Below are 13609 nucleotides of genomic sequence, written 5' to 3' on the forward strand. Positions count from 1 at the left end.
TAGGGTGGAGGTTTACACTGACTCACACTGAACTCCATATTTCTCTGCAGTCTGCTTACGTACTTATAATGTGCAACAGTACAATCCATTGCTAAATATCACTTCCTGTTGTGCTGCACTGCGACTCTCAGCAGGTTTTTTTTTTGTACACTTGAGGATAGCAAGCTCTATAGAATGCTGTGAATACATGAGTATTCATCCCATTGTTCAGGTGTTGATTAGTTTTCTATAACAGCAGCTCTGACAGTAGTGAAGCTGCACATCACCGGTTTATATTAATGCACTTGCACTAATACTTTATCGTTTCTATAGTAACAGCTCATTCACAGTGGACAAAAAATAAACGGATTAAAAAAACGTTTGTAAATGTTGAGATGATGAAGTTTTCTGTAACATGTATGGAAGGAGTCTCCAGTGTCAGCGCTTTGTAACAGTCAGAGGTGAAGCTGTAACTTTACATTTTCCACCAGGAGTTTAAAGTGTAACTATGGATAAAATGAACGGTGTTGTTCTTTAATAAATAAAATATTTTTTAAATGTTGGCTGTGGTATAAGAGGAATAAAACACTCAGGACATGCTGTTATAGAAAACCAATCAGCTTCAGGGTGGTAACAGTAACTCTGCTTCATCACTCCACCCTGTCGTTGATTATTTTACTCTAACAGCACAACACAGAGTGGGTTATTCTTTACTTCTTACAGAGGAAACATGGACTAAGAACTAAAAGGGTTTGGTGTCACGCCACAGCAGAATCAGATCCCAGATGAGGGGCGTGGCCTAAATCCTGAAGGCGGAGCTTATAGGTTAGATGTGATTTGGATCATAACAAAGTTCACCTTTGAGTTGAATATTTAATTTCTTAAAATTATTGCTGTTTATATGTAAACGGTGTCAATGAGACAAATAACGGTGTGATAATTAAACCTTAATTCTATAAGCTTCATTAGCTACGTTAGCCTCGTACACTGAGCATGTCTCGAAAGATCTCAACTGCCCCTTTATTGCAAGGTGTAAAATTTGTATGCAAAGAAGCAACACGAATTACGTCACGTGTTGATTTGTAAGATAATAGCTTGCTAGCTCATATGCTAATTAGCTGTTAGAGGTTGTGGTCAGCGCTCTATATAATTCACACACTCAGCAAAATACACACACCACACTTTGCTAGAGCCGTGCTGCAGTGTTTAGGACGGATGGAGCCCTCGTATCACCTTTTCACTCGATGTCCTTGTTATCTCGTTATCTGCAACTCCATCTGTGCAATCATTTCCTTTAATAAACAACCCAAAAAAACCTGACACACACAGACACGCAGCAGATTCGTGTGAGAGAAGCTCCAGAGGCTTCAGGTTGACATGTAGAGCAGGCAACATGAAATCAGGCCAGTGGAGAAGTGAAAGCATGTCCAAAAAAAAACCCCAAAAAACACACACACTGGTCTGAAAGGTTAGACAGAGAGAAAAAAAAGCGCCTCGGGAAAGTGACTCCTGCCTTTCAAAGGTGCCTCGTTTTTCATACGCAACATTCTGAGCCGACTCAAGCGACTTAAAATAAACTCGAAAAAGAGTGAAAAGTTATTTAATATTTCTCATGATGAGATTATAATTTAACACATATAACACCATTAAACCTCCTATTAAGCCAAATTTATTCATTTCAAACTTACAATGATCTTTTTCTTTGTCTTTGGCAGACAATTTTGGTTTAATAATCTTATATTAGTTTCAAAATCATAATAAAAAAAGATATATTTACTTGCTAAGATACATCTTTTCAGTCAGCCACTTTATTAGGAACACCTGTACGCATGCTCTTTCATGCAGTTATCCGATCAGCCAATCACGTGTCAGCAGAGCAGTGTATAAATAAAATCGTGCAGAAAGGGGTGAAGAGCTTCAGTTAACGTTCACATCAAACACCGGAATGAGGAAAACATCTCCGCGAGCTGGGATTTTCACACACACGCACGCACGCACACACACACACACACACACACACACACACACACACACACACACACACACACACACACACACACATCAGTCTCTAGAGTTTATACAGAATGGTGCGAAAAACAAAAAGCATCCAGCGAGCGTCAGTCCTGTGAGCGGAAGAACAGAAACTCCTCGCTGATGAGAGGTGAGAGGAGAACAGCCAGAGCTGAGAGGAAGGCTGCGGGAACTCAGATCATCACTCTGTTCACCCGCGCTGAGCTGAAAAGCATCTCAACACGTCCAACCCTGAGGCAGAGGAGAGACATCGAGGACTCTGAGGCTCCAGTGGACACGCAACACGGACTCACCCACACTGACCACAGCGAGATCACACAAACACCAGGCTACATCACTCTATCACTCTTTCCCTCCTTTTCTCATTATTTCCTTTTCACTCTCCCTCTATCTATTCTTCTTTCTTCTTGCCTCCCACTGTTACCTTTTCTCTATTCCACCTATGATCTTTTCCTCTCTTACTCTGCCAGTTTCTTTGAAACTTTTCTTTCTTCCCTTTTTCTTCCTCCTTCACTTTCTTTGTTTTTTTTTTGTTTTCTTTCTTTCTTTCAGATGACTCTGCTAACATTCTGTGTGTGTGTGTGCGTGCGTGTGTGTGTGCGTGTGTGTGTGCGTGTGTGTGTGTGCGTGTGTGTGCATGTGTGTACATCTTTTTTGCCTCTGCCCTTTTGACATTATATTTTAGGTTTATTAATTCAAGTCAGTATGATCCCATGACCAGGCAGCGTACCGCACCTTAATTCTGAATGCCATGTTGACCATTCTGCACACACACACTCACACACACACACACACACTCACACACACTCACACACAGAGACACACACACTCAGACACACACACTCTTTCTCTCTGTGATGAACTCTGAGCTCTATAAGCCACTGATGCCACAACCGACTTCCTGTTCAATGAGTTTCATATCAGTCAGGGTTGCTGTGAAACCAAACATACAACTGAAGCAAACACAAAACACACAACCTGCTACACCATATACACAACCTGCTACACAAAACACACAACCTACTACATCAAACACACAACCTGCTACACCATATACACAACCTGCTACACAAAACACACAACCTGCTACAACAAACACACAACCTGCTACACCATATACACAACCTGCTACACAAAACACACAACCTGCTACAACAAACACACAACCTGCTACACCATATACACAACCTGCTACACAAAACACACAACCTGCTACAACAAACACACAACCTGCTACACCATATACACAACCTGCTACACAAAACACACAACCTACTACATCAAACACACAACCTGCTACACCATATACACAACCTGCTACACAAAACACACAACCTGCTACAACAAACACACAACCTGCTACACCATATACACAACCTGCTACACAAAACACACAACCTGCTACAACAAACACACAACCTGCTACACCATATACACAACCTGCTACACAAAACACACAACCTACTACATCAAACACACAACCTGCTACACAGTGCACACAACCTGCTACACCATATACACAACCTGCTACATCAAACACACAACCTGCTACACAAAGCACACAACCTGCTACACCATATACACAACCTGCTACATCAAACACACAACCTGCTACACAAAACACACAACCTACTACATCAAACACACAACCTGCTACATCAAACACACAACCTGCTACACCATATACACAACCTGCTACACAAAGCACACAACCTGCTACACCATATACACAACCTGCTACATCAAACACACAACCTGCTACACAAAGCACACAACCTGCTACACCATATACACAACCTGCTACATCAAACACACAACCTGCTACACAAAGCACACAACCTGCTACACAATATATAAACAGCCTGCTACACCAAACACACAACCTGCAACACCATATACACAACCTGCTACACAAAGCACACAACCTGCTACACCATATACACAACCTGCTACATCAAACACACAACCTGCTACACAAAGCACACAACCTGCTACACCATATACACAACCTGCTACATCAAACACACAACCTGCTACACAAAGCACACAACCTGCTACACAATATATAAACAACCTGCTACACCAAACACACAACCTGCTACATCAAACACACAACCTGCTACACCAAACACAACCTGCTACACCAAACACACAACCTGCTACATCAAACACACAACCTGCTACACCATATACACAACCTGCTACACCAAACACACAACCTGCTACACCATATACACAACCTGCTACACCAAACACACAACCTGCTACACCAAACACACAACCTGCTACACCATATACACAACCTGCTACACAAAACACAAAACACACAACCTGCTACACCAAACACACAACCTGCTACATCAAACACACAACCTGCTACACAAAACACAAAACACACAACCTGCTACACCAAACACACAACCTGCTACACAAAGCACACAACCTGCTACACCAAACACACAACCTGCTACACCAAACACACAACCTGCTACACAATATATAAACAACCTGCTACATCAAGCACACAACCTGCTACATCAAACACACAACCTGCTACACAAAGCACACAACCTGCTACATCAAATACACAACCTGCTACACAAAGCACACAACCTGCTACATCAAACACACAACCTGCTACACCATATACACAACCTGCTACACCATATACACAACCTGCTACACCATATACACAACCTGCTACATCAAACACACAACCTACTACATCAAACACACAACCTTCTACATCAAACACACAACCTGCTACACCAAACACACAACACTTTCTGTAAAATCACTGTGAGTCTGGAATGAAAACGATCATCAGCAGCAGTGAAGGCTGAAGGTGAGAAAAGGAAAAGGGGCGTGGTTACAGCTCACACCTTCATTACGATTTAATTTCCTTCACACGGTGCAGTTTTTTTTCACGTGAATTACAGCATCTCTTTACTCATCTTCTTATGAAACCCGTTTCTACGAAACCCAGAGCTCTGAACAGACCACACTGACACACACACACACACACACACACTTTCATTGTGTCTTTCAAACGAAATTGCTAACGATGCTAATCATGAAAGAATGCTAGCAGACCACAACTAGCATCCTGCAAAAGAAGTTAGATTTTGTTTACTGACTATTTTGTCATTTTTTATATAAAATATTCTTTTAATTAATGACTAAATAAAACAAGTCTTTTAATTAATAATAAATAATTAATGATATGAATAATTAAATAAATTAATCAATGAATAAAAATAATTGAATTTTTGCAAGTCACAAAAAAAGCAACTGAAACCAAATAAAAGTTAAAAATACAGCTTATTATTATTATCATTATTATTATTATTATTATTATTATTATTATTTAATCCAAACCCCTTCACTCTGTTATTTTACTAACGAGCCGCTGTGATTTTAAACATTTTATACGAACAGATTTACAAGATCCGAAATATTTATCCATTTCTGATTGGCGGGTGACAGGTGACTCCGCCCCCTGACTGATTCCAAAACATTCAAAACATTTTCTTCTTTTTTTCATTTTTACTTTAAATAAATAAATAAACAAAAACACAGCGTTACCCGAACAAACTGTAAGAGATTTAACGCGTCTATGGGGCCAGTAAAGGTACAAATATCACTCCACAAATTACAACAAAAAAGAGACGAGTGTGTAACAGCTTCCGGTTTGTTTATTTATAGTTATAAGTTTCGTTTTCGCATTTTTTTGCCCGACAAAATCCCACAGTTTTAACAGCCACCGCATGGTTCATTCGTTACATTTTAATTATTTTACTTTAAATTCCGAAACATCAAACTGTTTTATTTATTAAACACTCCACAACTTTTAGCTCATTATAACGAAAAATATTAAAAATAAAGCAATATAACCTGTTTATATATTTATAATTTATATATTTATAAAAATATTAAAAATAAAGCAATATAACCTGTTTATATATTTATAATTTATAAAAATATTAAAAATAAAGCAATATAACCTGAGTTTATATATTTATGATTTATATATTTATATAAAATATAAAAAATAAAGCAATATAACGAATTATTTTCATTTGAAAAAACTAAACTAAAACAAAAATTTAATTCAGGTCATTTTTTTTTTCAGTCAGTTCATGTAACTGATGATGAATATATATATATACACACATTTTTTTTTTTAAATTATTTTGTCCTAAATGGAAATTGTATTTATTTCCTGGTTGATTCCTGATTTAGGTGAGTTTGTGAGTTTGTGAGTTTGTGAGATTGTGAGATTGTGAGATTGTGAGTTTGTGAGTTTGTGAGATTGTGAGTTTGTGAGATTGTGAGATTGTGAGTTTGTGAGTTTGTGAGATTGTGAGATTGTGAGTTTGTGAGATTGTGAGTTTGTGAGTTTGTGAGATTGTGAGATTGTGAGTTTGTGAGTTTGTGAGATTGTGAGTTTGTGAGATTGTGAGATTGTGAGTTTGTGAGATTGTGAGATTGTGAGTTTGTGAGATTGTGAGATTGTGAGTTTGTGAGATTGTGAGTTTGTGAGAGTGTAACTGTGGGTTGTGTGTTTCTGCAGAATCACTGCACCTTATTAAGTTTCTGCTAGTTGAGTGAAAACCTGGTTTTATGTCCTGGTTTAAATGAAGCCTCAGAAACACCATCAGTGGTAAAGTGAGCATCACACTGAACTCTCTCTCTCTCTCTCTCTCTCTCTCTCTCTTTCTCTCTCTCTCTCTCTCTCTAGTTTATTTCTACTTTGGAGATATTTTACAATCTTCTAGTTCTTTCTGAAATCTTCTAGTGTTATAAAATAAATGATTTGCTTGAATGATCTTGAATGATGCTGAGATGCTGAGATGCTGAAGATGTTCTCCAAACTCCTCCATGTTGCCTTCCTTCTTCTTGCCATGATACAGAAAGCAACATGGAGGAGTTTGGAGAACATCTTCAGCTCAGCATCTCAGCATCATTCAAGATCATTCAAGCAAATCATTTATTTTATAGGAACAACAACAACAACAACTATTAAATCTGCAGAATAGTATCAGTGCATCAGTAGAAGAAGAAGAAGAGCAGAATATAAACACAAGCTTTTAGCAACATTCTGCTGTTTCCTAAAGCCACAAAGCAAAGCCAGGAGGGTGTGTGATGGTTTTTTTTTTTTAATTTGTAATTATTATTTTAATTTAATTTCTATTTTTACACTGTTGGAAATCATAAACTAATATTTTTGAGGTTGCTTATAAATAATGTTTTCTGGAAACTAATTAAAAATTTTAAAAAGAAAAAAAAAAGAGTTGTGTGTGTGTGGAAAGTTCAGAAAATAATACTGATTAAAAAATCTACAGTAAAGAAGATTAAAAAAAAAAAAAAACTCGTCGAATAAATAGCCTAAAAGTTAAAGGACAGGTGGCTAATTTTTTAGGAAGATCAGCTTGGACCTGAAGATCAGAAGCTGCAGGAGAAAAGTCAGCATAGTGCGTGAGATTTGAACATCCCTGCTGTAAGATTTTGTTATTTCCTGACGTGATTTTAAAACGAGGGCGTGTTAATGTGTGCATTAATATAAAATACAGAACAAAGTCAGAGGTTGTGGGATGAATGCATTGAGAGAGAGAGAGAGAGAGAGAGAGAGAGAGAGAGAAAGCAGAAGTTGAGCCACTGCTGATTTTGCAAACAGACAAGCAGCTGCGCTGCAAAAAACAACTGCAACCTTGCGGTTTTCACAAGTTTTAATCATTCTCATCAACAGCAGTATGAGTGTGTGAGAGTGTGAGAGTGTGACAGTGTGTAAGAGTGTGTGTGTGTGTGTGTGTGTGTGAAGCAGTTGCATGCACTTTGGCACTAAAAGAAAAAGACAGGGCACCAAAATGGTGAACAATAAACTGGCAGGAGAAAAAGTTGATTTGTATTTTGAAGTCGCTGTTTGTCGGCTCTGTGTGTTTTCTCTCGGGTGTGCAGGAGCGGAAGTGTGTGCAGTGTGTGCGGAAAGTGTGAGCTCTGAGACAGGAAGTGTGTTGAGCTGAGATAAGGCCACCTGCATGACTGCACGGATCATTCCTTAAAAAAAAAACGGGGAAAAAATAAGAAAAAAAGAAAAGAAAAAGAAAAAACTCAACCAGACATAACAGGAGTGAAAGAGCCGCAAGAAAAGTGCGTGAGAAAAGTGCGTGAGAAAAGTGCGTGCAAACGTTCACATCACAAACACAAACATCTGCAGAGATGCCTGTAGAAAGATGCACGCTCACACTCGTCTGACTTCTCCGCGTTCATGACAGTCTCCAGGTTCTTCTGAAACCAGTTTTAACGCCCGCTGTGTCTTTCATTAGCTGCTATTTTTAGCCTCGTTTTCTTTTCAGGTTTTTTTTTTTTTAAATAAGTAAATTATTTCTTATAATCATTTTACACTCGATATTCCTGAAACTCCTGATAGCTAAAAGGGTTCAAGCTTCGATTTTCTTCCATTTATTTATTCTCAGCCATGAGGATTTATTTCCGGTCTGCGCGTGACTTCAATATTTCACTTAGAACCCAACAAACAAGCTGCAGAGTTCAGTAAGTGTTAATGAAGGGGTTAGTGAGCGGTTTGTTGAGTACATGTATAGATTCATAGCGTCTCGAGGGAGTGTAGAGGATTTTAATCCACACACACACTACACACTACACACACACTACACACACACTACACAAGCGCGAGCTTTTTTTTTTTTTTTTTACAGCCACATGGTACAAAAACGTTCCTGTTAAACAGCACAAAGTCCCGCATGAACCCTTCAGAGCCGCAGTCCTGCGCTCCTGGACCAAACCCAGCCGTTAGCTCAACTCTCCTGAGGATTTCAGAAGCTAGATTCACGCGCTAGCTGTAACTAAAATCCTGCTAGAGAAGAGCAGACTCAAGACTACACGTCAAATCATCACTGTGCATGTAGGAAGTAGTGAAACACATGAATCCAGCAGTGCTGTAAAGGCGCTAATTCAACAGCGTGTGTGTGTGTGTGTGTGTGTGTAAAAAACCTTCATAAACACCTGAGGAGATTATTAGGATTAACACACACTAATGCATGCCTCCTTCGCTCCTTTACTCACGATACAGAACAATAAAAAAATTTCTAGATCAGATATAAAATGAGAAATCTGATTTTATGTTCAGTGAGTGAGTGAGTCCTGAAGGCGCGAGCTCATGGCGCGCGACACCTGCTCCAGCTTCACGCGCTTTCCCTCCACTTTCCTCCATCATCACCACTATTACTGCAGTTATCATAGGATTATTATTATTATTATTATTATTATGATTATTATCATCGTGCATTAGCACAAGCGCGCGCTTCTCTAATCCCCTGGACCGCGTGCAGTAATTAATGTACATGCATGGAACAGAGGAGGACAAAAAAAAGGAAAATAAAAAGAAACACAGCAAGGCGTGAGTTACCGTTTGCGGCGCTCTCCGGTCTCCATTCCGCGGTGTGTGTGTTGTGTGTTGTGTGAGTGTGTGTGTGAGTGAGTGTGTGTGTGTGTGTGAGTGTGTGTGAGTGTGTTTTTTATTCTGAGTGTAAAAGTTGTAGCGGTTTCTTGTTGTTATTAAAGAGGCGACATTCAACCACGAACGGGAAGGAAGAGGAAATTTTGTACGAGAAGGAAAAGAGCTGCATCACACACCGCCTCGTTGAAAAGAGAGAGAGAGAGAGAGAGACAGTGGGTGCGCGCACACACACACACACACACTCAACACACACACACACACACACACATAGACACATAGACACATGCACAGTCGCAAATAAAATATCCCCCAAAAAGAAAGAAGCCTGACCTTAATAGTGCAGTCCATCCCGGGTGTGTGTGAGGGTCATGGAGAGAGTTTTGCGCATTTGGAGGCGTTTAATTCGCGCTGGGGTTGAACGCTACACTGCTGCGCGCGCGCTTTCGCTCATTTACTAGCTGCTGCTGCTGCTAATTTTTTCGCATAGAGACCATAAACCGGATGGCAGAGGGTTTGGTTTTTTTTTTTTTTTTTTTTTCTTTGAGCTCTGCTTTCTAAATTGGGAAGTGAAGTCACACACACACACACACACACACACACACACACTCACTAAGAAGAAGAAGAAGAAGAAGAAGAAAGAAAAAAAGCACAGAGCTCTGCTTTCATATTAAGTGTTCAAGTGTTCAAGTGTTTCCTCAGAACTAAACACTAATCTGATTAAAAACAGAACGCGTTGTTTGCGTGTGTGTGTGTGTGTGTGTGTGTGTGTGAGAGTGTGTGTGGTCATTTTCACTTTTTTTCATTCACCACAAAATGATAATTTCCATTCTGGTTAAAAAGACTGACTTACTGCACGCTTTAGTTGTTTTATTGATGTTTTATTCATGATGTTTAGTAGTTATTTATTTGTTTTTTAATTTGACTGTAGGTTATGAACAGCAGGTTTAATATTTTTGTGTATATTTTATGCATTTTGGACTCAAAGAAAGAAAAGATTGTGCTGCATATGTAAACAAGATTATAAAGTTTTTTTTTTTTACATTAATAACAGCCTATAATGATAATAATAATAATAAGAAGAAGAAGAAGAAGAAGAAGGTGGAAATAAGTTCAACAGAAAGCTGTATGTGTGTAAAATAAGATCTTGTATGGAATAAACACACCTGCTCAGAGTTACAGTACCAGGAGGAAAAAGGTACCAAGCGGAACCTTGTAGCTGTTTTACCTGAGAAGGTGCATGTGGTGACCTTTAACCTTTACTACAGGTTCATCACTGCTTCATAAATGATCCTTAAATTATTTATAAAGTTATAAAGATACACACCAAGCATACAGATGATGTACTCAGGATTGTATTATTGCAGCCACAAGGAAAAGTACATCTTTCCCTCCATCCATATTATATTATATTATATTATATTATATTATATTATATTATATTATATTACATTATATTATATTATATTATATTATATTATATTATATTATATTATATTATATTATATTATATTACACAGGAAGTCCTTGGGTCCAGCATCACGGGACTTCAGGGACATATAGAGTATATTTTTATATTTTTACAGAAGATGATGTGTCTAAACATCTAAACAAGGAAGAGCAAATCCAGATAATGTGTGTATTAAGGAAAATAGTAGAGAAAATTTAGAGAAATTTGTGTAAATAAAAGCTTTTTTGTCATGTTTTTGTCCTCTGATGCTGTATTTATCCGACTAATTGCATATGCGAGTCATAATTAATTTACATTTTCTTTAAAAAATGTATTATTAACTGGAAGATTTGACTCTAATTATTTGTTTAGATTGCACTATACTTCTGTGTAGAATTATTTTTAACTCAGATGATAGAAAATAAACCTTAAGAGAGACGTTTTTATATTAATAATATATGTTAATAATCCGAATTGTCCGATCTGTTGCTGTTACAGAGAAACGAGTAAACTGGAACTAGTTAAACATCAAGAAAGTTAATAAAATACTGTAAAAAATTTAAGCAAAAAGAAAGAAAATGAAGGAGAGAAAAGTGCACCACGTGCTGTAGCTAAACTTTAAGTAAACTGTGAGTGTGAAAAGTGTAATCTCATGTTTTTGTAAAAAGCGATACACAACCGTGTGAACATGGTGTTTAATTCAGTTTTCACATCTCTCACTCTTCTGATATTTTCAGTCATAACGGAAGATGAAGATGATAAAAACCCCGCGAGCGCTAACCACGCCCATCGTCTGAACTTCATTCACAACTCTACACACGTGAAAATTCGTTTTCGCGACCAATTTCAGACCGGAAGTTGGCCAGTAAACATGTCTGCAGCTGAGCTCGGAGGTGGAGTGAGTTCAGCAGATGGAGTCTGGAATCAGAGCTTTTGTTTGGGTTCATTCCGCAGTTTTAAGTCATTAACTCGCATTTCCTTCCGCCTTAATGACCAACAGTGACGTCATGAAGATTAGTGTCCAATAATAAACTCGATTAGTGACGAGTAGCTGCCCATTGTTTTAGAGGTATACCATATCCGCCACAACTGGAAGGTTAATTAATGAAAAAAGTCTTTGATTTTATTAATAAGTTAATACCCACGTGACCAAATCACACTGTTACATCATACTACATACTACACTTAGAACAAAACTGTACAAGCGATGCAGAGTGAATAAAAACACTACAGGACAACAGTGTGGGACTGAAAGACCTCCATCTGGGACGCAACCTTTCTTTTTTCACTCCAGACTCAATCTAGTAGCCATTTCACTAAAACAACAACAACAACAACAACAATAACAACACCAAAACCACCAACAGCAACCCCGCCATTAATAACATCATCAACACCACCAACACCACCAACAACACCTACAACAATAACAACACCAACACCACCAGCAGCAACCCCGCCACTAATAACATCATGAACACCACCAACACCACCACCACCAACAATAACAACACCAAAACCACCAACACCAACACCACCACCACCAACAACAATAACAACAATAACAACACCAACAACAATAACAACACCAAAACCACCAACAGCAACCCCGCCACTAATAACATCATCAACACCACCAACACCTACAACAATAACAACACCTACAACAAAAAAAACAAGACCTCCACCAACAAAAAAACCAACACCTCCACCACCAACACCTACAACAACAACACCACCAACAAAAAAACCAACACCAACCCCAACACCACCACCAACACCACCAACAACAACAACAATAACAACACCACCACCAACAACAACAACAACAAAAACACAAACAACAGACTGCTGTAAACAGTAAAAATTAAATCTGTAAAGAATAAACTGTTGCCAGTGAGTGTACATTTTTATTGTACTGAACTGGTTTCTCTTAAAAGTACCTTTTTTGTATTGTTGGTTAGAGGAGTGAGATGATGTAGAGTATATTTAAGTAGCTTAAAAATAAATTTAGAGTATTTTAGGACATTAAGTTCTGCTTTTTTTGTACAATTGTACATTGGGGAACCAAATTGTACCTCTTCGTTACTCTGACAGTGTATCACACATTAGCTGGTGGTGGAATATTCTGCATTGTCTCGCTGGTTCTGTCCCAAACCACGCAGGAGCTGGCCTTCTGTGCCAAACACTGGGCTTGTTTTGTTCTTGTGTTTTTGTGTATTCTCTCGCAGGTGTTGTTTTCCTCTGACCAACTTCAGCTCCATTACTGAAAAAAACAGAAGTACAGAAACGGTTAAAAAATATCTACATGAGCCGACCCTAATACCGAAAACACACTGGTCGCTTGTACAAATAAAAAGACACAGAAACACAAAGGAGTCAGATGTTAGCGAGAGGTAACACACTAATCTATTTTTATTCTCCTTTGATTTGTTCCTACTTTAATCAGCAGGAGGCGCTCTCTAGCATCGTTAGCTAACAGCTACCTCCTGTGGTAACGTTAGCCAGTGAGTTAGCGTTCTCTGTTCTTTTCTCTTTACAAGTTTTGTTTTTGTGAGGTTTCATATTTTGGCGAGTTTGGACTAGCTAACTAAACTAAATAAACATCATCCAGGCTCAAAATAATGTCGAGTAATCTACACAGGAATGATTTCTTTTTGAGAAATGTCAAATGA

The 13609-nt window shown here is 38.3% G+C and overlaps 1 protein-coding gene across 2 annotated transcripts in view; it reads right to left on the reverse strand.

Moving 5' to 3' along the window:
• Nucleotides 1-9975, reverse strand: part of fli1rs (Fli-1 proto-oncogene, ETS transcription factor-related sequence) — a 28125-nt gene extending 18150 nt beyond the window's left edge. Inside the window, exon 1 of one of the 2 annotated variants that reach the window (XM_026911160.3) lies at nucleotides 9818-9975. In XM_026911160.3, the coding sequence (XP_026766961.3) occupies nucleotides 9818-9835 (18 nt within the window). In that variant the 5' untranslated portion in view covers nucleotides 9836-9975. Of the gene's footprint in view, nucleotides 1-9436; nucleotides 9658-9817 lie in introns of those variants that run through there. The other variant, XM_053228138.1, reaches the window with a different exon arrangement.
• Nucleotides 9976-13609: the final 3634 nt, after the last annotated feature.

The sequence above is a fragment of the Pangasianodon hypophthalmus genome, chromosome 22 (genome assembly GCF_027358585.1).
Source record: "Pangasianodon hypophthalmus isolate fPanHyp1 chromosome 22, fPanHyp1.pri, whole genome shotgun sequence".
In the NCBI taxonomy this organism is placed as follows: Eukaryota; Metazoa; Chordata; class Actinopteri; order Siluriformes; family Pangasiidae; genus Pangasianodon; species Pangasianodon hypophthalmus.